The sequence below is a fragment of the Natrix helvetica genome, assembly GCF_964273705.1.
Source record: "Natrix helvetica genome assembly, chromosome: 3".
Lineage (NCBI taxonomy): Eukaryota > Metazoa > Chordata > Lepidosauria > Squamata > Natricidae > Natrix > Natrix helvetica.
The window spans coordinates 39,040,156-39,065,537 of NC_138549.1; the positions used below are offsets into that span (position 1 = coordinate 39,040,156).

A 25,382-nucleotide genomic window follows, 5' to 3' on the forward strand; every position below is an offset into this window, starting at 1 on the left:
GCTATTATAAAAATTCTTCAAATTATTAAAGAAAAAAATGGAACTCATTTCACAATATATTAATATAGAACAAAGTGGCCAATGTGTAATTGTTACAGCTTCATTTGAAACACTTAACCAGAATGCTTATGGTTGTATGTCAGTTCAGACAAGAACTGCAATTGACCTACTGAACAGAGCAGCAGGATCTTTAGCTAGCTTCTTAGCAATTGAATTTAATATGAAATATGTTGTTTTAATGGCTTAAAATAGACTTAGAACTAAAGTCTTCGATTATTTGTTCCCTGGGATATCCACCTAGGGGATATCTTAACATTTTGACATAAATATTCCCAAAGACCCCTGTGCTCATTCCCCATTCATTTCTGATATTTTTCCTCTTGCTTTCCTGGTCTTTCGTTCCTCAAATACAATACTATCATTGTGGATTATTTCCTCAATAATATTTCTTTCTCATTCTCTAATCATTTTCTTCATATTTCAGTTCCTCCAATTGAGGAGAAGAAATCCCAATTCTTCATCTCCTTTTGTTGTCTTCAACTTCTGAAAAATTATCATTATGTGTGTAGCTTTTTCACATACTGGTATATATTCCAGATATTCATTTGCTCCATTTTTTATAAATTCAAACTTACCCAATGACCAGAATTTCTTCATAAACAATACAAGAATATAGATGGCAAAGGTTGGTCCATTGAAACAGAGGGCTTTCAGTGATTGCCTCAAAAAAGTCTGAGTTTTAACCCCTTTTTGTTCAAACGTGTGGTCTTGAATTACCAACACAGCTTTCATACAGTATACAGAGAAATACAATTCAGCAGGGCTCCTTCAGACAGGGCCAAACTGAATTTATTCAATCAATCTGGCAGGTAAAGGTAAATGAGAGAGCCAAGTGGTTCTGTTTTGATAAGACATCAATATTCTCAGCATTCTTTAGAGAAGCTATGGGAAGTACCTCAGATTCAAGATCATTGGATGTGGGAGCAATCAAATTTGATAAATTTATCTGTCAGAACCACTTCCATTCTGTTGCTAAGAAAACTGTATAAATGTGTTCAGAAGATGAGTTTGACTCAGAGGTATTTTGATTTCTGGTATAAATCACCAGAAAATGAGTTTGACTCAGAAGAGGCTTTACCATTAAAATCTAAAATCTAAAAACTCTTTTAACTATTACTTAATTTTCTTGCTTATCTATTTGTCTGTCTTTAATCTTTAGCCACAGTTCAAGACACTTTTCCACACATTCAGAAAAAGTCAAGAACTAATTTTCAAGTAAGCATCTTATGCCTGTAATATGAATCACCAGGCTAGGAATAAATCACATACTTCTCTATGATATTGCTAGTTTGAATTTTGGTTAGCTGGTTTATTTCATAATTCGTAGCACTTTTTTGCACTCTAGTGTTTTATTATTTCTTTTTCGTAATAAAATTTTTATTGGTTTTTCAAAATTTATAGGGAAAAGGGTAAATGGACAGGTATACAAATTTTGGCAGTTGCAAAGTGTGTGAGGCTCCCCTCCCTCCATACCCATAGCGTACATTTATATATAATGCATTAGTATATAATTGATTATAATCAGCATATTAGTTCTATTATTAAATTCAATCAAATTAAACATTACAATATAAAATCCAAATATAATTCCATTTTCACTTTCGGTCAATTTATAATAATATGATTTTCATATTTATTTCTGTGATCTGAGTCTTCTTGCTATTGCCCCATCTCCCTCCACTGGCAGAGCTCTGGCCCCTCCCGTGTCCTGCGTGTCCGTTGTAGTGTCTGGTGGTTTCTCTAGGAGTGTTTTATTTTTTTCCACAAAGGCCTGCGCCTCTATGGGTGAATTAATTCTGATTCTTGTCTCCTCCCAGAATATCAGCATACCTTCAGGCATCAACCATCTAAACCACACCCCTTTCTGGTATAATTTATTCGCTAATTGCGAATAATTTTTTCTTTTTTCTCTAATCTTCTTAGGGATCTGCTTCAGAATGGTTATCTCCATATCATGATATGTCAATGCTTGCCCCCTTTGTACACCCAGAATTTCATCTCTTGTGGTTTTTCTAAGGAATTTAATGTGAACCTCCCTGGGTACATTGTGTGTTCTAGCATAAGCTGAGTTCACTCTATAAACCAGATCTATATCCCACCCCATCTGTTGTTTTTCTTTGTGTGTATAGTCAGCCAGAATGTTTGTCATGATGTCCCTTATATTTTCCCCATCTTCTTCTATAACATTTTGAAATCTAAGATAATAGGACATTCTCTCAAATTCTAATTTCATCTGTTGGATGTCAAGATCTTTGTTCCCTTTCTGCACAGCTTCCACACACCCCCTCACCTCCTCCACCCCCCCTTCCACAAGATTCAGTCTTTGTGAGTTCTTATATATTTGGGCTTGATTTTCTTTAATTTCATCTTTCATTTCCCTTAGCTGTTTCTTGATTTCCTCCTGGCCCTGTAAAATTTGTTGAAGCATTTGTTGAAAGTCCATCTCTGTAGTCTTATGTTGCATCAGTTCTGTTATCTTTGACTGTGTGGCTGGACTGGATGTTGCGGATGTTGGAGCAGAAGTGGCAAAGCCAGATTTTCCAGGAGGGGGTCTTTTAGATGCCATCCTTTATAACGTTAAAAGTTCAGTCCAAATATGAAGTAAGCAGTTAGAAAAGAAGGGTAGCCAGGTGAATCCGGGAGCAGAAGAACCAGGCAGAAGAGAGTCTCTCCAATAAGTCTGGCAATAGATAGAAAATTTCCCCTAGAAGGTTGAAAAAATACCAATCCACAAGAGGTTCCTCTGGGAGACACGGAGACAAAGACCGGAAGCCTGAATTTTAAAGGTGGAGTCAGGTTTCAGAGTTCATAAAGACAACGGAAGTGTGCCATCTTGCCCTGCCAGTTTTGGGCACAGAGGCGTAACAAAGTTTTAAAAAGTTCCAAAAGTCCTCAAATCATTGTAATATGTAAAATTAAATTGAAAAGAAAATCATCTCAGCCTAAGTGACGCTTCATTCGTTGGCTCTCCCCCCTCCTCCTTCCCCGGGGGCTGAGAGCAAAATTGTTTCTTGCCGCTTGTCCAAGGGGGGGGGAAGCCCCCCTCCCTCCAGCCGCACCTCCAAAATGCTCCGAAAGCTATTTTAAAGTTTTAAAAGCTGAATAAATCTTCATGCAAAGTAAGGGATGAAGGGAGAGGCAACCTCACCGCACCGCAGCTGCTTCCTTCAATTGTAGCATTCTCCAGTCGGCTTGTAGCGAGGCGCGAGGCGTGGAAACGCGATGCGCCCTCCGAGCTTGCTCCCCGGTGCCTTGGGCGCGCGAGAGAGCTCCCGCCGGCTGCCGCCGCTGCAGGAGACCTCCGCGATGCCGCCCCTCCGGCAGGACCCCTCTGCGGGGTGTCCTGTGCCCCCCAAGGAGTGGGGAAGCCCACCGGGGAGCCGGAGCGGGCAAAGGGCTGCCCGTCGCCGCCGCCGCCGGAACCGGAACTCCTGTTTTATTATTTCTTGCTATTTTATTGCCCTTCTGTTTTACTTTCTGTATTTTGCTATTCTGTTCTTTGAACTACTCTAGAGGAGCTTGAATACTTAGGGAAACAGGATGAGGCAGTCAGATGATAAGTTATGAATGAATCCATGCTTTAATGTTGAAAGTGGAAGACAAAAGCAAGAAATTAAATTCCAACAACTTCAGCAAATTCTTTTGAAAATGTCAGCAAAACTTGTTGAAGCATGAATTTAGGATCTCAGTATGCTAATAGTTATACAAAACCCCTAAAAATAATCTAGTAGCCCCAAAGGAAATGTTTCATAAGATGAAAATCCTTTGAATATATGAAAATTTTCAACCAGAGATCATGAGACTGTAAGCTCAGCCCCACCCCATTTGTTTCCTGCTCCAATTTGCATGCCAAGGATTGGTTACACTAAAATGGTGACTTGAATTTATTTCCTACTTTTACCTTGCTATCAATACTAAAACACATGAAATTAAAATATATATGTAAACTACAGAGCCAGCACCAAAGCTATGTAATAGCAAATATAGAAACCCTTATAGGAATGAAGTTTAATTTTTAAAAAAATACAGAAAGTAAAAAGTGAAAGCTGAAAGTAGCAACAGAGTTGATTTAAGAAAAAAGAAAAAAAAAACAGTACACTATCAAAACCATTCCAAAGCCAATCAACTCCTTCTCTTAGAATGAAACACACATATACCGTGTTTTCCTGAAAATAAGACCCATTCTTATTTTCTTTTGGACTCCAAAATAAGCGCTGGGACTTATTTTGGGGGGATTTATTTGGGTTTTTTTCATGTACATGAGACAGCAAGTACAGGGATTGATGGGAGTGGGAATGCTGCTACTGCTGAGCTGGCTGTCTCTGTCTCACCATCTGCTTGCTCATAGCCCTGCTGCTGGGACACTGGAACTTGGGTCTTGCTCAGGCTACTGATATGACAAGGCAGAAGGCTGTGCAGTGTCCCGGGATCACCTCCCCCTCCCCCCATGCCTCTGCCAAGATCTGTGCCCTCCAGAGTGCCTCCCCCCCCCACTGCCGGCCTGCCACAGCCCCTTCACCAGCAGTCACCAGTGGAAGTATGCAGCCTCATCCGCCATTGCCTTCAGGCTTTGCATCTCCCCTGCCCTGTGTGGATTTGGCAGGCAGGAGCTCCATGGCAGCCCTGACAGATGGACGGAGGAGGGAGGGGGAGATCAGTCCTTCCTTTGTGCCCCAAAATCCCATCTTCCTGGCTGCTGAGTCCCCGGCCTGCACCCCTGTGCTGGAAATATGAGCAAGATATGCAATTCAGTGCTACCAGTATGCCATGCAACACAAGCCATACAAAGCAATCCACTCTGACCCTCTTGGCTCCAGGGATGATCCTGAATGGGGAGGAATCTCAGGGGAAGAGACTACCTGGTACAACACTTTGCCGCAGTTCCAGAACAAACCTCCCTGTTAACCACATAGGATTACACACTGGAGGGCTCCCCAGCCTCTGCCAACCAAACCCCATCCTGTACCGGCAGTGGCACCTCCTGCTACTGGCCTTGTGGGGGCTCATCACACTCCTGGTCACAATGCTCTCAGATGAGCTACTCCTGGAGCGGACCTCCAAGGCCTCTGGTTGCTGTGCCTGGCTTGCATTGCATGGCATAGCATTGAGTTGCACATCCTGCTCACCTTCCCAGCACAGAGGTGAAGGCCGGCGGCTCGAAGGCCAGGAAAGATAGGGCTTTGGAGTGCAAAGGAGGAAGGCATAATCTCCCCCGCCATCCTCCATCTGCCTGCTCCACTGCAAGTCCTCCATGGAGCTCCTGCCTGCTGAAGACACACAAGGCAGAGAATGAGCACAGCCCAAAGGTGATAGCAGGCAAGGAAGCATGACTCCACTGGCGACCACTGGCAAAGGGGCAATGGGAAAGGCACGCCAGAGGTCATAGATCTAGGCCAACTCACCCTGCAAGGATAGTATCAGCAGGTGCCAGGCAGAAGCACAGGGAGGAGCAGGCAATCCTGATGCACCACACAGCCTTCTGCCTCAATGTATGGTAACAGCAGTCTGATCTGAGCCCCAGGCCTGGTAGAACACAAACTGTGGTTGCCACGTGTTCCAGAGCCACAAGGTGAACTGTGGAAGAAAGGGGCCCTTGGCTGTGAGATTGCTTGGTGCCAGAAACACTTCAAGGTGCCCTGAGAGATGGAATGAGAGGCAGCTCCTGGCCCTCGTTGGTTTAGCCCATCTGTGGAGTCGCAATTAAGGGGCTGAGTCAGATCCATGCGAAGCTCAGTATGGCACTTTACCCACATTGCTGATCCCACCACTACACCAAGTTGCACCATACACCCCTCCCCTGCAAAGACCTGGCCACTGGAGTCATGTTGGTGAGGCACGAAGGTTACCAGGGAAGGGAAGGAGCCACCATGCTAAGCACTGCCTCAAGAAACACTGCCCGTGTTTGGAGATGACTTCCCGCAGCCGAAGGCGACGGTCGCGTGCGTCCGCCTTCTCGCTGTTTTGGTGGGCTCCCCTGAATCCTAGGGGGAGCACAGGGTGCCTTGGAGGGGCGCCATGCCGTAGGGGTGGCTTGCTGGGACCCCCTGGAGCGGCGGCGGCCGTGGGGGGGTCTCCAGCTTTGCCCCAGGAGCCGGAAAGTGTAGGGAGCACGCGGAATGCCACCGCACACTTCGCCGAACGCAGCCTGGGAGGAAATGATCAATCTGAATGAAACAGCTGAAGTGCGGTGAGGTGGGGGGTCTCCCCAGGTCTATTACTGTTCTTTACTCTATTGACTGATCTGCAGTTTTTGGGGACTTTGTTTCAACCCTTGGAGGAGTCAAGATTAGAGGGGGGAAATTTCCACCCCCCTTGGAAAAGTGGCACTTGGAAAATCTCTCCTTTGTATGGGAGAGAAAGTTTAAAATCTACTTTCACTTCCCTTAAATAATGGGGGGGATTCTTTTTTCTCTTTTGACCACAACTGCGAGAGAAAGGATGGTTGAACTGATTCTTCTCTAAACTATGCATGGGAACTTTGATTTTGTTGTTTCCTGACCACCTGTACTGGCTGAGCCAATATGGCTAACTTCCTCCTTCTTCTTTGTCTTTGTGAATGAGACTCCTCCCTTGAAAAACTTTATGGCTTTGAACTAATTTCCACCCCAGAGACCTCCAGGAGCCTCTTCAAATACAATTTTCCCCTGGATTTGGAATATTTTGATCCACCTATCTGCTCTAGTTTTGTATTAAACGATTTATTTTCCTTTGGACCTGCCTGTCTGGTGATCCCTACCAGCTGTGCTTTCCCAGAGACACCATTTCTTTGTACAGAACAATAACTATCTCCGAGCTTTATGATGGGTCCAAAGAAGTTACCGCCTGGAAAGGCCTCATCAACCCCGACATCTTCTACGTCCAGCCCCATTGCTCACCAGTCACAACTGGGATCTTTCTTACAACCTAAAGCCCCTGAGGAGAGTTCAAAGGATTTGTCCATTCATCAGATGCTTCAATCCATCTTAAAGGGACAGGACGAAATGAAAAAACAATTGCAGGACTTAAATGATCAGCTCAGAGAGACGAAACAAGAAACCACACGGAATGAACAGAGGATAGGTGTACTGGAGGAGGGTGCGGTTGGGATGAGAGATGACCTGAAGACAATCCAAAAGGGGAATGTAGAATTTGAGAATCATGTGATAAAAATGGAATTTGAAAGGATGTCTTTTTTCCTTAGGTTCCAAAATTTTCCAGAAGTTGAGAATGCAAGCTTAAGGAGATTATGACCACAATGTTAGCAGAATATATTAACAAAGACAAACAACAGCTTTGGTGGGATATTGACCTGATCTATAGGATTAATTCAGCCTATGCAAGAACACACAATGTTCCAAGGGAAGTTCATGTTAAATTTCTTAGAAAAACCACAAGAGATGAGGTTCTAGGAGCTCAAAGGGGAGGACCATTAAAATATAAGGATAAAGAAATAACTATTCTTAAACAGATCCCAAAGAAAGTAAGAGATAAGAGAAAGAAATATTCCTTCTTAGCAAAAAACTTATACAATAATGGGGTTTGGTTTAGGTGGTTGTTACCAGAAGGCATGTTGATTTTTTGGGAGGGCAGTAGAATCAGAATCAACACAGTTGTGGAAGCAGAGGCTTTCACTAAAAAACACAGTGCTCTCTTAGGTGACATGGGGGATGGTGTACAAGAAACAAAGGAGGGAGGGGCTGAGGCTCTACCAGTGGACGGGGGGGAGGATGCGACAACTAGAAGACTCAGATCACAAAAGTGATTTGAAACATTATTGCAATTGTTGTTACAATGTACCTTTATGGAAGTGATAAAAAACAAAATGATTGAAACATACTGATGATTTTGTGTTAAACTTAAAACTGCTAATATCTATGTAAATGTTGATAATTTTCTATTTCTTTTTGTAAAAGTTGCGAGACCTGGGGGGGCTTCTCCCCCCCGCACGATGTAGCTGTCAAAATGTTCTATAAGCTTTTAACCCCTTTTTCCCTGTAAAACTTTTAAAATCAATAAAATTTGGACAATAAAAAAATAAATAAAATCACTTTCAATATTCAAAAAAAAAAAAAGAAACACTGCCCATGTTTGTGAGGGGACATGTGATTGGATGATTGGTTGTTGATTGTTCCCGGCCCAGAGGATTTGGGGGAGTAAGTTTTCTCCTCTAGCTTCATCGCCCCTTCCTTGGCTAGTGGGGGAGGGTCCCAGCTTCAACTCAGGCCCTCAATTTATGTGGGATTCTGAATTGGTATACCCAGAAGCAAGGTAGAACAACCTCCTTTTAGTTACTTTTTTTGCAATGTTTTATTTTCTGCCCTTGGGTCTAACTTGTTTGGGCAATTTACACATCTGTCATGCCCCCCCCCACTCTGTCCCTCTGCTTGCTCTCAGCTACTGCCCGAAACTTATCACCTTCTATGTTGGCCACACCTACCCTCCTTCACAAGGGCTTATTTTTGGGTTGGGCTTATATTAGGCACATGCTTAAATCAAGCTAGGGCTTATTTTTGGGATAGGACTTATTTTTGAGAAAACACAGTACTATGGAAAAATTCCCTTCTCTCTCTGAATACATAATAGGTATAGGATAGGTAGATGGCATAATCATTAGCTTATAATTAGGTTATAATTCACTCATTAAGTAAACTTTTGTTCTGCCAAGTCTATACAAACAATTTGCATTGGCTACCCAGTCAAAATATGTGAGAGAAGATTTTCTAACATTCTAACATTGAAGCAACCCTCAAAAGAGTTATCCAAATGAGGAGGCTCTTGGCAACTTTCAAAACTGCGCCATGTGAAGTCTTTAAAGATCAGCAAATTTGATGCTTATGTGTGAAAGTGCTCAGTGACATTTCTTGCTCATGCTGAATTATAATTATGTCTTCACAATTTGTGTTTCAGAGTATAAAGATTGATACTCTAATGGGATTGCGCTTTTGCATTTTGTATTTTTCTGAAGACTTTTACAGCAATGCTGGGATATTTTAATGCCTTTTAGCCCTTCAATGGATGAAGGAAAGGAGTATAAGAAGGGAGAATTATACATGATTTTCTCTCCCTTCAAGTTTCACATGTTCATTGAAAAGTCTCATACAGATGTTTATGTGTGATTCCATGCAATTGAGGCAGTGTTTTTCAGCCTTTAGCTATTAAACTAAACATTAGCAGAGGTGAGATGGAGTGGAGTGTCCCCCAAATTGTAGGTATTTAGAAGGCTAGCCATAATGTTTATGACTCAAATTCAATTGAATAGCGTCACTAAAGGCTGTACTTCTTCTCTCAATATATCTGCAATACAATTCTATAAAAGGATTTCTGACTATATTTCCCTATGCAGAAATTTGTATATTTAAGTATAAATGTGCATAGATTCCATTTTAACCTGGATATCAGTTTAATGGAAGAGCAGACATAATTCTACATCTTCATCTTTATACACTCAGCAAAAAGAATTTTTGTATAAGTTGATTTTGCTTTTATAGAGGAGGATATGGATATGTTTTTCCTTGAGATTTTTTGGTAAGTAGACTGACATTATTATCACAATAAACAATTTATCTATAGGATGCATATTCAGTAATAATAAAATATATCACTAGTCTTCCATAAGTGGAAAAACAAGGGCAGTTTTCTCCAATAGAATCTGTAAAATGACAATTTGATTGTTTCAGCTCTTTGTCCTCCTTTTGTCTGTATTACACATTATAATTCTGCATACAGCTGAAGTTATTAGGAACACAGCATGAAGAGAAGTGTAGTAATGAATGACAAAGTAGAGAAAGTAATTTAAAACAATCCAAGTTATTTGTTACATTGGGGTAAGAGACATTTAATACACTTACCCAAAGCTTGTGGTACTGGTGATGATTTTAAATCTGAAGACTAGGATAGTTTGAACAGCTGATGTCAAAGCAATATTGGATGTGAGGAGCAGGTCTCCACACTCCCACACTGAGTTCTCTGTGTTAGAAGGCTCCAAAAGGAGCTAAAGCCACCCTGGAGGGGTGGTGAAGAAAAGAGGGGCGCCCTGCAGGTTGCAGAGAGTTGCAATCTCTCCTGCTTGTTCCAGGGAGGAGGGGTTTCCCTCTCCTTTATTTCAATTTCAATTTATTAGCGCTTATAGACCGCCCCCTCTCCCGAAAGGGACTCGGGGTGGTGTACAGTCCATGTCAAAGAACAAAATTAAAACAATTAAAATTACTACATGGGGAATATATATATACAAATATAAAATGGATGGATGGATAAGAGGAGGATAAAAGATGTGCAGGACTGTATTGCTAATAAATAATTAAAATAAACAGACATTAAGATCCCAATACCCAATAAAATTAAAACTATAGAATAATACCCTTAAAAACCAGTAAAATATAAATGCCAGGAGATATGGCATTTATGACGAAGAGAAAAGGCAGCCAAAAATGGCTGCTGTGAAGTTGGGATAGTTGAGGTTATCCAAGCAGTGTAAATTAACAGTGAATGGAACTGGGTGAGATGATTCCTTTTTTACTCAAAACCTAACCTTAAAAAGAAAAGAGGAAAAAAATCCAAAAGAGACTCTTAACTATTTATTAAGGCAGTGAAGAATCACATAGAGAAAAACTACAGACCCAAAAGAAAAGAACTAAGAGAGGAAAAGTTAAAATTTTCAAAGCACAGAAAATTGGATGGCCAAATTGGTAAGAGTTATTTTGGAGAGGCATTTTATATTGCTGGATCTATCTACTTTAATAATTGACTTTGCTCTTATAAATCAAATTTAAATTGGATTTAATAGCTGTTAGAACTGAGACAATGCTAAAACCAAAACTGAGAGTGCTATCTACTGATGAAGGAAAATATACCATACTCAACAACCCTGGAAATTTTTTTGATTAGAAAAATAAACAACATTTATTTGGAGAACTGTGGTGACATTTACAATTCTATACTTATCTACCTTATGACTATGGGAGGTTCAACAGTGAGAACAAGGAAAATACTTAAATAAAGCAATTTTTGAATGTTATTAAACTTATAGAGGGCACATAAGGAAATATTTGGAAAGATTCCTGGACTATCTGAATGTCTGATTGAATAACCCTGGGATATAAAAGAAATGTGACTATAGTATTCTTTGAGGAGCAACATTAGGCCTGAACATATGATTGTTGAACTATTGCATAAAAGTAGACATATTAAAATAAGACGAGATGCTCCATATGGGGAAAATGAATGGAAGTTCAAAAGAAATATTGTTGATGTTTAAAATCATTAAGGACTCTATGACCGTGATGGCAAACCTTTTCAGCCAGTTGCCGAAAAGGGAGCACTTCGTGTGCGCTTGTCTGGACCACAACAAGGAAGAGGAGTTGCCCAGGGGGCATGTGCGCAACAGAAAATGAACTTCTGGTTTCCAGTGTACACATGCGCACCAGCCAGCAAGTCTTCTGATTACTGCATGCACGTGCCAATCAGCTGACCGGTGTGCATTTTTACACCAGAAAATGGAAGACAAGCTCTTCCAATTTCCGGCGCTGCCACACACACAAAGGCCAGCTGATTGGCGCATGTGCACCAGAAACCCAGAAGGGGAACAGTCAACACTGTGTGTGCCAAGCGATGTGTCTCCATGTGCCACCTCGGGCATGCGTGCCATAGGTTACTTTACTTTACTTTACTTTATTTGGACTTTTATACCGCCCCCTCTCCCCAAAGGGACTCGCCATCACGGCTCTATGACAAAGAACTTTAGGGAGATAAACAATTTAATGCAAAGCATAGATGGGAAAATAAAAAATATTCTGCAAGGGACAATGAATAAAGACCAAGAGGGAGGAGACAAGGGAAAGAATGGAAGAAAAGAAAAGACAGAACAGATAAATCAACAAACAAAGCAAGAAGAGAAGATAATAAAATCCATAATGATTAATGAAACAAATCAGGGGGAAAGTATCTTACAAGATTTAAAAATGGAATGAAAATATACCATTGAAAAAGAGGTAGGGGTTTGGGCAGATACCTTGGAGGCTTAGCAGCACACAAGGATAGAGATGGGAGGAGTACTTAGACTAAACAGTAAAAATGCAGGGGTAGATAGAGACAAAGATCCAAGAGAAGAGTATGGGAAGTATGCAAAAAACAAATAAGAATTGAAATATTAAAATGGGCAAGAGATGATGGATAGAAAGGAAATATTATTTCTTGATTTTTTTTTCCTTCTTTCTTTAATATAATGGGTGCCTAATTAAAAGTTAGAATAGAAGTAGAAATAAAGATATACATATTATAAAAGTATTTAGATGGAAGATTAGAGGTTGAAAGATGGATTTAATATGTATGTTTAAATAATATTGTGATTGTTGTCAGGATGGAGTAAGGGAATTAGATTTTAATACAATATGTGTACTATATTAGGATTAGTAAGGATGGCCTGATTAAATAGAATCAATTAAAGAAAAGGCAAGATTAGAGGTCGAAAGATAGTATTATTATGCATGCTTAATCAATGTTGTAATTGGCTTAGAATGATACGTTGAAATATTGAATAATTAAACGAAGGTTTATAGTGTAATACAAATAGGAGCATTAATACCAGGAGTATGTAAGCTCAATTAATGTAACAAATATTATTGATATTAGTATTGTCATTTGTATCAAAATGAAGGATACCCAGATGCCACACTGTTCACGTATTGAAATTGATGTATATATAAAAATAAAAAACATATTAAAAAAAGAAAAGGAAACTAGGATAGTTTGTTTGGTAACCATAAAACAATAAAATATCCAATTAAAGGGCGGGGGGAGAATGAAGGTAATTTCCAAGAAATATTTTATACTGATCCTTCATATTGCTGGAATGCTGTCAGAAATAATTTTAACTGCTCAAGTATCCTGAGTCAGTGACAGTATTTTACACAGGATAAAGAAATCAGCTACCATCTTAATGTCTTCGTCAACCTCCCTAGTTCAAACACAGAACCTTTCCAGATACTTTACATAGTTTGGCTTGGTAATCTTGACTCTAGAAAGAGGCCACTGCTCAAGTGGGAGACTCTATACCAGCGATGGCGAACCTTTTTTGGCTCGTGTGCCACAAGTGGGGGAGTGCAGGGGGGTCATGTGCGGGCGTGCCACACGCATAATGCAATGCGCAACCCACCCAGTGCGCATGCGCGCACAACAGGCGCAATCCCCCCATTTTACATGCTTTTTTTCACCCTCCCCAGGCTCCAGAGGCTTTATGGCAGCCTGGGGAGGGCGAAAAGAGCCTCTCCTGCCCCCCCCCGGAGGCCCTCCGGAGGCTTCATGGACCGTCCGGAGGCTTCCGTGATGCCTTCGGAGCGTTTAAAATGATCCTCCGAGTAAACCGGAAGTCACTTCCGGTTTGCTCGGAGGGTCGTTTTTGAGCGCTCCGAAGGCTTCAGGGACCGTCCGGAGGCTTCCCTGACGCCTTCGGAGCACTCAAAATGACCCTCCGAGCAAACCGGAAGTTATTTCCTGTTTGCTCGGAGGGTCATTTTAAGCATTCCGAAGGCTTCAGGGAAGCCTCCGGACGGTCCCTGAAGCCTCTGGAGGGCCTCCGGGGGGGTCGGGGGAGGCTCTTTTCGCCCTCCCCAGGCTCCTATAAAGCCTCTGGACCCTGGGGAGGGTGAAAAAATAGCTTTTAAAAATGGTGAACTCAGCTGGCCAGGGCACGCATGCGCGCTGGCCAGCTGACAGGGCAGTGCCTCACGTGCCCTGACAAATGGCTCCGCGTATCACCTGTGGCACACGTGCCATAGGTTCGCCATCACTGCTCTATACCATTTCAGACAAGATAGCTGTTCAGTATCTTTTTACAAACCTTCAGTGATGAAGCACCCAAACGTCTGAAGGCAAGCTGTTCCATTGGTTAATTGTCCTCACTGCTAGGAAGTTTCTCCTTAATTCCAGGTTGCTTCTCTGCTTGATTAGTTTCCATTCATTGCTTATTGTCCAGCTCTCTGGTGCTTTAGAAAATAAGTGGACACTCTCTTCTTTGTGGCAGCTCCTCGAATGCTAAAATAATACTATCATATCATCCCTACTCCTTTTCTTTAAATTTGCTAAATAAGCACTTAAAGGATTTGATTCCCCCCCTTTTCCACAGCTTCATAGATACCTTGCTTGTGTTCCTTAGACTTGGTGTTAGATATAAGCTGGTTGTTGTTATAATTGGCATTCTTGCTGTGGGAAGCACCCAATGTAACTCAAACTGTTTTCATGATCTTCCAGCACAACACAAGAAAGGAATTGCCCCATGTTACATTAGGAACTGTCCAAATCCTTAGATATTGACATCTAAAAATTCTTTACAAATAATATGCCTAACAAAAGCTTTTGAACTAGAACAAAAGACTGTCTGTACAAATACTTTCCATTGTCAAGCTTTTGATCTTTTAAGTCAATAAATCACCAAGGAAAAGAAACAGAAACCTTACTGTTTTGGAATGTTACACTAAAGCTATTTAATTTGAATTTTTGCCAGTGTGAGCAAACACATCAATAAAGTTTAAGAGCAAATTTAATGGACATGAAAACTTCTCATTAGTTACAGCATGGTGAAGGGGGTTGATGATATTAGGAAGGGTATATCGTCTCTGGTTTAATATCTAACAATAACAGCCAATCCATCTTAGCAGGACACCAATTGTGCATTAGAGAAATACCCAAGCAAGGTAAAACAATAAAGGGTGAAGAAGAAGAGGAAACAAGATCATTTGAAGTTGTCAGATTCATCACTCTTCAAATATTTTATCATCTTCTTACAGTACAGAGGAAGGGGAAGGGAGGAGAGGAGAGGAGAGGAGAGGAGAGGAGAGGAGAGGAGGAGTTCAGCAAATATGGATCTGCATGATCTCTGAGATAACCTTCACATGTAGTTCATTCACACTCTCCACTTTTCTTGATTTTCCCAGACAATCATCCAAAGCCAGGGAAAATAAACTCATTAGTTCTTCCAAAATCCCATCAAAATGTGTGTATATGTCAATATGTGCATACAGTGTGTCTGTGTATGTGTGTGTGTGTGTGTGTACATACATACACACAAAGAGAGAGAGAGAGAGAGAAAATTGTCTTGGAAGAAGAGTGAACATCCTTGAGTTTAGGGAGGCTCACTGGATTAGGAAAAGAGGCCAACCTAAAGTTAATCTTTAGCAGGAGGAAAACCATTTTATTACAAATGTTTAAAATGATCGGATTCTTGCTCTGTTAGAAGCACAGTAGGCCTTTATAAATTGCATATCACTGCAGGCTACCATTACCAATCAGTGAGGGGAAAACAAGATGAAAGAGGGACAACTTCCTCTTTCAACCCAAACCCAAAACAAAGATATGCAATGCAGCATCCTTGATACAAGTTCTTGGCAGAGATGCAGAACATGTTATCTCATGTATTGCCAATTCAATCCATGTTCTCACCCAGCCTTCAAGATATTTTATGTATCAGTTCACTTTACCTAACATCTTTCACTGCTTTATAATGGCAGTTCTGTTCTATGAGTTCCATCCAAGTGTTGCTTTTATGGCTATGCTGAACTTTTTTCTGGAATTCACACCATCTGGAATTTCTTCTGAAATTCACAACCCAAGGTACAAAGCCAACTCGTTATTATACTTCTCTGAAAGCCTTTCTCAATCTGTTGCCTCCCAGATATAGCATCCCAAGCCAATCTTCTGATAGAAATAATGGGACTTGAAGTCCCAAAATGCATTTAGAAGAGAACAGGTTGGAAATGCCATAGAATAGTCCACAATGGACATCCTGCATTCCGTGCATCATTGCTGGGTGACAATTATAGCCCGTATATAAAGCAAAAGGTACATTTTAATTTAAAACTGAACATTTGCTTTCATCTAAAGGTACAGTATTAGGCACTCTATGATGGTTATATTTTGGAAAGAAACATTTCAGGGAGAAGCTAAAGAAGATATGAAATCAGATCTTAAATACCACTTGGATCATGATCTTAGAAAACAGTTTCGCAAATATATTAATTATTTTTTTAAAAAATCAGTGCTTACTATCAGGATCTCTAAAGAAAGAAATCATTGTCAATATTTAACTGAGCAAACAAAATAAAAGCCATTAAACATCAAGTATGTTTTTGAATTGGCCCATTGTCAGCAACTTGGGTCTACTCTATTCTGATTTTGTGTTTTCCAAAAAGGTAACAGGTAAAGGATACTGTAAATGTCCACAGGTGAAACAGCCAGCATCTGCCAAGATGTTCTGTTTTCAGGATGAATGCTAAACAAAATCTGGGAATACACCCAATAATTGTATTTCAGTTAACAAGTTATTAAATAAACTTTTCATAAAGCTGTGTTCCATTGGTGAAATAACTACAAAGAACAAATGGTTTCTAGTAATGATTCCCTAAAGCCCACCACTTCTGTGGCCCAGTTCTGAATGGGCTGCGCTGTAGATTGACACTGGGCCACAGACCAGGGGTTGCAGGGGGGGTCCCTGCTGCCCAGCCACTGCTACCTTTCCTATCCTTTCCATAAAAACTGCACGGGCAGTGCTTTAAATATATACTCTTTGCTGTATTCATAGTATCACAGAATGGCATGGGGAAAATACAGAGTAAGAAATATTGTTTTCTTCTCTATTGTGTTTTCTAATCTTCTATTTTTAAATTATATTCTAATAGAATGTTCAAGGGAATATTACCGGTATTAAAGAAAAAACAAATAAGCAAACTAAGATTATTACTAATATTTCTCCTTTATTGCTATTTGTGTTCAGTAACATTCCTTTCATTGTTCCATATTGAAACAGGAAGAGACAAAATCTGAAAAGCACCTTACCAACGGTCTCCTTAAAATTGGAGCCAGGGTCAGGAATTATTAATAAAACATCCCACAATGCTATTTTGTAGGGCTTGCTTATGCTATCAGTTTTAGCTTTTGGATAAGTATCACTCTCAAAATTGAATACTCACAGAGCATATAACTACAAAGATAAAAAGGCACGAAATCTTTAGGAGTTTTAAGCAGCATCTGTAAAATAAGAGAAAAGATTCACAAAGAACACCAGGAAATAACATAAGTCATGAAGTCATCAAGGGCTGTGTTTGAGAACCTGGAGAAAATATGAGTGATTAGACAAAGATTACAGAATTTCTACAGATGAGTTTTTAAATTGTTTTATGCTATAAATGTATAAGAAAGCTCTATGCACTGATTCGGTCAATTAAACGCAGATCTAACATAATTGGTGGCAATCTCTTCAAACTTCCAAAAATAATCCTGTCACATTTTTAACTTTCTGGAAGAAAAATTGAGTTATGGTTCAAAACGCATGGATGTCAATAAAAATACCTCTTGTTCTCATTCTGCAATACCTTGCATGAAGTTCCCAAGGAGATAGGTACCAATGACCATGCTGTTCACCCCAGGCATTTCTCTGATCACTGTGATACCTCAAAATCATTTCCCTTTCCACAAAACCAAATTCATTAAAGATTACAAAATGAAAATGGTCCAGCGGTTAAAGCACCAGGCTAGAAACCAGGTGACTGTGAGTTCTAACCCCACTTTAGGCATGAAAGCCAGCTGGGTGACTTTGGACCAGTTACTCTTTCTCAGCCCATAACATCAGGCTCGGATGACAAGCTGGTAGGCTAATTTCTGTTGAAATTAATGCATCAATACTTGGTTAATTAGGAGGTGGGGGGAGCAGATACAGTATTTTTAGGGAAATGCCAGGAAGAAAAAGAATGTAATTAAATTATCAGGGGGAAAATAACTTCAGTAGGAAACCTTTTCTACTAGAAAAATCAGTGGACCATAAAGCGAAAGTGGTATTTGGCTTTGGTTTTTCCATGATGATTTTGTTGCTTTAAATTGATGCTCTATTTTGGTGTACTGAAGATTTTGCCCACAGAAAGGAGGCAGATTATATGCAGTTCTTTTTCCAGAACATATGATTGCTTCGCCTGGATTTTATGAGTGCATTGGTTTTCTTGGGGTAGGACATTATTCTGAGTTTGTCTGCCTTTTTGCTATATTTTCCCTGAATTTTGGAGAGCTGTCTGATGTAATATACATTTTGCCTGGATTTATGTGTGATGTGAGTTTTGCTCGGGTTTCTGGTAGGGAAGCGATAGATGTATGTATGATATGAATGAGTGTTTTGCCTTTGTGGGTGGCACTGTCTGAATATCAGTTTTGTAAGAAACAAGTGCGTTGTTTTGTTTTTGTAGTGGCAAACAAATAATTCATCATTGGAAGCTCAGAACACATTTAATTTATTTTGACAATATTTTGGGCCAAGTTATTGGGCTCTGCATTTATCGGTTTTCCTTCTGCGACAAAGACACTGAGAGCTCTAAACTGTTAATTCTAAAAGTGTCTTTTTGTTCTTTTAACTTGACTCCACTTCTATCATAGGATTAGTTTTCTGCGCAAATTACTTTTCTTTCAGCATCACTATTTTCTGTTGCATGATTGGTCATAACATACAGTGATAAGTGTTTGCAAATAGGTAAGCTCTCGTCCATCTCGTTATGGAAGAGGCCCCTTAAAACTCCAAGCAAGCCACTTGGAGACACTTGACCTAATTGCTAATTCACTAAATAACTCATGTTTTCCTACCCATATCATGGGTACTTAAGGGTAAAAGCAGTAGACTATACAACGCAGTCTACATTTGTCCTTTTTACTGAGGATTAGAAAAATTGAAACAAAATGAAGTTTGGCTATTCTACATTAATAACATACAGTATATTATATCTGGCATCTTGTTTTAGCAGTTGACAATGCTTCTACACAACTTTGTCTGCCTCAGAAGCAAAATGTTAATAGTTGGGTGAGAGACCACCAGGAAATTCATATGAACTAGATGGGAGAAGTCAAAAAATATTCTGGAAAAATAGGAAATCACTTGCATAGTTTTATGAAAAAAAGGAATAGTTGACTGTAATTATAATTTACACATTTAAGGCACTCATTTTACAAATGTAATTATGTGTGTTACAAGTCAAGTCTATTTATTTCCATTGTCAACCAACAAAGTCATAGACCAAAGACAAGTTTAATCTTTTGAATTAAGATTTAAATTTAAAATATGATGTTTAGAAAAAGACTGCCCATAATAGCAATAACAATCAGGAAACATTAATCATTGAGATATCCAGAAAAGCACTTCCTTAAAATAATAAACTCAACTAAGCAATCAGGAGATAGGAACTTGTTAATCAACTATAACACTTAAGAGTATTTTTCTCACTGACTGGTAATCCTTTAGCATATTAGGTAAATGCTCTGATGAGTCGAATTAGCTATAATGAAGACTAGTCTTATAAACAATTGTGATCCAAATATCTACCCTAGAATTCATTGTACTGAAGATTGACCTTTGCCATTTGGGACTTGCTTTGTTTGCAGTTATTTTTTGCCTATCGTGTTGATGACTGCCAAAAAAAAATGAGGTTTTTTTTTTCTTTTCAGATCTGTACCAAACATAGCACAGCTATTTCACTGTAACTATGCAGATTTAGGCCACCTCAGCGTCTGGAAACTCCAGCATGTTTATTCAACAGGGCTGCATGAAAGTATTTTGGGGAACAATTTATCAAGAGTCTGTGCCTGCTGCAGCACCAGGGATACAATGCAGGATTAGCTGCCAACTGTTCTGCATAACCAGGGCAATTATATTGGGCTGTGCTTACACAGCAATGATACAGAACAAAGAAAAGCTGGGCAGCTTTTAATGTATTTCTATATTCATAATTAAAATAGAACAGGGAAGGTCAGGAAGGAAGGAAGAGTGCAGAAGAAAAATAATAGGCATGATTTCATACTGATTCTAGAAATTTATATCTATCTTCTTGCTGCCAGATGAGCTGTTGTATGTGACAGTAATTAACAACAGAGAATATTTGCTGCTGTGTTTTCTGTCTCCAACTAGTCAGTACATCAGTACCAACAATAATACATTCTTCTTTTATTCCGTTATTGTTTCAAGAGTATAAATATGGATGGGCTGCTTCAAAGAATCTACTATGTGAAATGTGAATTTCTGAACAGATTGCCATGCCTCACTAAGACTTACTTCATAAACTGTAGCTGTGCCCTTCTGCCTAAGAACACTTCAATATATTATGAGCTAGGATGACAGCAAAGCTCACAGGATATTTAATGATTTCCACATCCCTAACCTAGATGCATAGCTGCACTAGGCAATGAACCAAAATAATTAATGATCTGCAAGAAATATATATTGCCATTTGCTATATTTGTGCTGAAATAAAACCTTTTAAAACTATATGGTATTTTGTTATGTCTTTAATATTTTGGGTAGGCACATTGTATGTGCATATAAGGGCACATCTGGGGGGGAGGTTAAGTGAGTAATTGATTTTAAGAAATAAAATGATCATTGACTGGATTATTAAAACATAATAGGAAATAACAGAGTTGGAAGGGGCCTCAGAGGTCCAACCCCTGCTCAAGCAGGACACCCTACACCAGCGGTCACCAATTGGTGGTCTGTGGACCACTGGTAGTCCGTGAGAAAATTTTGATGGTCCACAGAAAAAAAATTGAATTTTTTATATTGCACTAATTCAAGGGTCCTCAAACTATGGCCCCTGGGCCAGATATGTGCAATGAACATTTGTGTTGCTGCAGAGAGTCTCCCCTTTCAGGGTCTTTTTGTGCAGGTTAGAGGAGGGAGAAATTCTGATTTGGGGTCTGCTTCAGCTCCTGGTGAGGGGCTTTGGGTGAAGGCTGGAGGGAAGTGCTGCTGGTAGCAAAGAGCTGGAAGGCCTTTTTCTAGTGGGACTACATGATGGCCTGGAACTGGCTGACCATCTCAGCCCGCTGAGCCTCCAGATACCGGTACCTGGCCTTGCACTCCCGCAGGTCTTCCCTCTGCTTGGAAAGCCTATGTTTGTAGTCCTCAGTGAGGTGCTTCTGCTGAGCCTCCTTTTCAGACAGATCCAATTTGAACTGAGCCAGCTGTTTGGCCAACTCATTCTTAAGGTGGCTGCTTAGCTACAACAACTGCTTCCTGTTGGAGTCCTAAGGAGCCCGGGCGGCCAGGCTCTGGGAGGGGAGGGGCGAGTAGAGGCTGGTGAGACACTCCTTGACATGAGTGACATCGTTGGCCATGACCACCCAGTCACATGACCACCTAGCCACGCCCACCCAGCTGGTGATTAGGCAGATCATATTAGTGGTCAGCGGGATTTAAACTTATGAATTTAGTGGTCCCTGAAGTCCAAAACGTTGGTGATCCCTGCCCTATACAATTTCAGGCAGGTGGCTGTCCAATCTTTTCTTAAAAACCTCTAGTGATGGAGTACACAACCTCTGAAGGAAAGCCATTCCACTGGTTAATTGTTCTCATTGTTAGGAAATTTGTCCTTAGTTCTAAGTTGCTTCTGTTCTTGATTAGTTCCCATCCATTATTTCTTGTCTTGCTTTCTGGTGCTTTGGAGAATAGCTTGACTCCCTCTTCTTTATTGCAGCCCTTGATATATTGGAACACTGCTATCATGTCACCCCTAGTTCTTCTTTTCACTAGACTAGACATACCCAATCCTGAAATCTTTCTTCACACATTTTAGCCTCCAGCCTCCTAATGCTCTTTTCTGCACTCTTTCCAAAGTCTCTACCTCTTTTTAGAGACTGGTGCACAAAGAAAGATAATGCAGCCTTGGTACAAAATATCCATGGGAAATGAAATTATGTGTCTTCTTTTATGAATTGGAGAACTGCTCTAAAAATCTAGAAGTGGATTGCTAAATAAGAGCAAAAATTGACTGATGGTAAGACATGCTTTCTCACATGAATATATGTAAGAAATCATACAATAAAACCACATCTGTTTGAATTCTACATCCACTAAATCACCTGGAATACCCATATTAGTAGTGATGTTTTGCAGTAGATGATAGAAAACAAATAAAGTGCAGTTACTTTATTTCCAATGCTTTTCAAGGGCAAACATGTTTTAAGATTTATTGGGACCTAGTTGGAAATAAAACATAAATCTATTTCTTTTCCTTTTATCTAATTAATTAGCTTACATCTTTCTGTTCCAAGTTTTAAAAAAATCACTAAGAACTATCTCTGAATAGTTTCCAACATAACAGGAAATATGTTTGTGGTGCCTCTTAGCACAGTAGTAGATTAGAGGGAATAAATCCCATATCTACACGACTGAAACTTGTACGTGTTACAGAATTGTCACTGTATGAATTTTTAGTTGATCATGTGATGCAGAAATCACTAGATCTATCTCTTTTTCCCCACTAGTCACCAGTTAGATAGTATGCAAAGGGGTTTTTTTTTACTTTACTGATTCCATAGATATAAAATATTCCTTAAATCAGATCATGCTTTCAAATGCAGATAGGGGCCTAAGCAGAGTTGAGAGAGAGAGAAAACACTAAACTTTGTAAGGCTTATTTCTAAATTTATAGCTAGGATTGTTTCTTTATTTAGTTTATCACACATCTTTCTCTATAAAACTAATGTAACTGAGAACACAACTCAAAGCATAATTAAAAACACTTAAACAGAAATAAAAATAATAATCTTCCAGCAACCAAAGCCTACTTAAACTTTAAAAAGGTCATCTACAAGGTACATAAAGTACCTTGTAGGGAGATAAAGAAGGTTATATACCAGTATTGTAATATTATAATGTGGCTATAAATCTGACTAGATGCTATTATCTATCTCATTGGACTGTTCTGCTTGAATCAATAGCAAGTTCTAGCAAATGAGTGTTACTTTAGTTATTTGCTGAAAAGAAAAAAATCTCAAAACAATACCTCATCTTGGATAAATTGAATTTGACATGAAAATTGTCCAATATTTCACATTTTTCTGAGCACGAAGCAGATCTTGACAAGCTGGTCATTTCACTTCCTGGCTGAGACCTCTGCTCAAATTCGGCAGAACTGTTTTCCCAAGAGTCATCATCTGTGATGAAATCTGTATTATGAACATCTGTACATCTTAACCTATAAAACATCATGGAGACAACTATCAATATAAATTATGGTCAGATCGTCTCAAATTTGTCCCATTGGGAGCTAAGGCTACTGAAGAACAGCAGAAATTAAGGATGCCATTTTTTTAAAAATATAACTGCTTGTGAACATGATATTTCTTTAAACCTGTGAGGAATACAACTTAATGTGCTATTTATACCTTTGCAATAAGTAACAATGCTGACTTTTTCCATTACAGGAGAAACCTCAGCATTAGCCTACTTTCAGTCAACATATTCTACACTTCTGGGGTTTCAGGGAGATGTTTTTTCACTACCTCATTACTAAGCTTGAGTAATCAGTTATTTTATTTATTCATTTACCTTGGAAGGCCATCCAATTCACAGTGATTCTGAGCAGTGTACAAACATATTAAAAGCCATCATAAAAAGAAAATGATACATATCAAAATAAACTGAAAATCAATATGCTACAATATTTCCTAGAATTGAGAGTTAGGTTGGGTTCACTCAACCATCTGGTCTACAGAAAGCTCCATTTAGAGCCTATTGATTGTTATCAGTCAACCAGGAGTCTATCTCATGAAATCATCCATGTCATCCTTAGGGAAATGGCTAAATAAATTATTTCTAGCTCAGGCATCCTCCTAAGTAATCTCAGAATATCCTAGATTTTAGAAGGAAGAAGAGTTGCTTTCCAAGGATAGCTTCAAGGAAATTTATATATCTTAACTAGATAAAAGAGTACAAATATATTTCCAAAATGATTCTTTACTTTTACTGTTGATCAATGTCCTTGTAGTTCCATGTCCAGAACATAACTTCCCATATTTTGATAAGATGTAGAGTTCTATTATAGTTCTCTTATTATAGAAGAAAGAGAATCTCAGCAATGCTTTGTTGATAGTTATTTACCGGTAATTTATAACTCACTTTCCTTCACAAACTTGAAGTGGTATATTTCGCATTTATTTCTCTAACATTTAGGTTATTTATGATATACCAGTAGTAGCATAGGGATGAGCCCTCTTCAAATTACTTAGGACATCAGCCATTAATAATATATTCTGGGGCTCAATATCAGAGGTAGTATTCAGCAGCTTCTCACCAGTTCTAGAGAACTAGTAGTGGAGATTTTGAGTAGTTCGGAGAACCGGTAAACATCACCTCTGACTGGCCCTGCCCACATCTATTCTCTGCCTCCCAAGTCCCAGCTGATGGGGAGGAAATGGGGATTTTGCAGTAACCTTCCCCTGGAGTGGGGATGGAATGGAGATTTTACAGTATCCTTCCCCTGCCATGCCCACCAAACCATGCCACGCCCAAGCCATGCCACAGAACCGGCAGTAAACATTTTAAATCCCACTACTGCTCAATATCAAGAAAGATACATTTTTTTAAAAAATAAACCCTCTTACCCATTGCTTTTAGTGGAAACTTTCAACAGAGGTGTCCTTTCTGTAAAACAGTTATCTTCTGATCTTGTGTTGAAGAATTTGGGAAAACTGTAATGATACCTTAAAAAAAGATAATTATTAGAGTAATCATCTCTCCAAAGCAGTATATGTAGTTCATATATCAGTAGACAAATTGATTTACTATTAGATTAAGCAGATACATTAATTTAAAGATTTGTGTTAGAACTGGCAAGCAATATTATCTCAGTTTTTTCATTTTCCCTTCTTCTTGTAGTAATAACACTGCTTTTCTTACAAATCTTTTTTCCAAGAAGCATCTGCCCATATATCAAAGTACCTTTTTTCTCAATTCCTGATCAGAGTAATCAAGGAAGCAGTTATTTCACTTTTGATTTTCCCGAGCTACTTGAGAAATGTATATTTATCTTCACTATATAGAAGCTAAAAAATATTATTGATGTAAATTTTCCAATCAGTCTTCCCTTTTTGCGGTACCAACTCAAAATTCTGCATCTTATATAAATATGATTCCAGCAATGGCACTGCATACATCTCGAATAATTTTGTCTACAGCAGAGAAGAGCTACTACTTTAACTGTGACAATCAGTTTGGAATCAGTTTTAGTCTTAGAAAGATGTTTTATTATAAATAAAAACATTCTCATGCTTATTTGTTCTTCACTAATCATGCATCAACAAGTTGATTGTTGGGTTCTCATAAAATAAAATAAACTGGAAATTAAGAGTATCCATATAAGTCATCATATTGAAATGTTGTGATACCAAGCAAAGTTTATTTGGGTTTGTGTGTCTATTAATACTACCTATTAATAATCTCTGGAAGATTCAAGGTTACAGATGCTTTAAGAACTTGAAAGTACAGGTGCATAATGTATTCTATAATTATATAAATCACAAGTATTGTTTCTCTTTCTCATACT

At 39.2% G+C, this 25,382-nt stretch overlaps 1 protein-coding gene across 4 annotated transcripts in view; it reads right to left on the minus strand.

Annotated features, from left to right (window-relative positions):
• The window catches only part of OCA2 (OCA2 melanosomal transmembrane protein), a 209,544-nt gene that overhangs the window by 130,825 nt on the left and 53,337 nt on the right, over nt 1-25,382 (minus strand). For all 4 annotated transcript variants that reach the window (XM_081947658.1, XM_081947657.1, XM_081947660.1 and 1 more), the window contains exons 4-7: nt 24,442-24,540; nt 22,842-23,033; nt 16,998-17,055; nt 16,239-16,311 (exon numbers count right to left, since the gene is read on the minus strand). In XM_081947658.1, the coding sequence (XP_081803784.1) occupies nt 16,239-16,311; nt 16,998-17,055; nt 22,842-23,033; nt 24,442-24,540 (422 nt within the window). The remainder of the gene's footprint in view (nt 1-16,238; nt 16,312-16,997; nt 17,056-22,841; nt 23,034-24,441; nt 24,541-25,382) is intronic.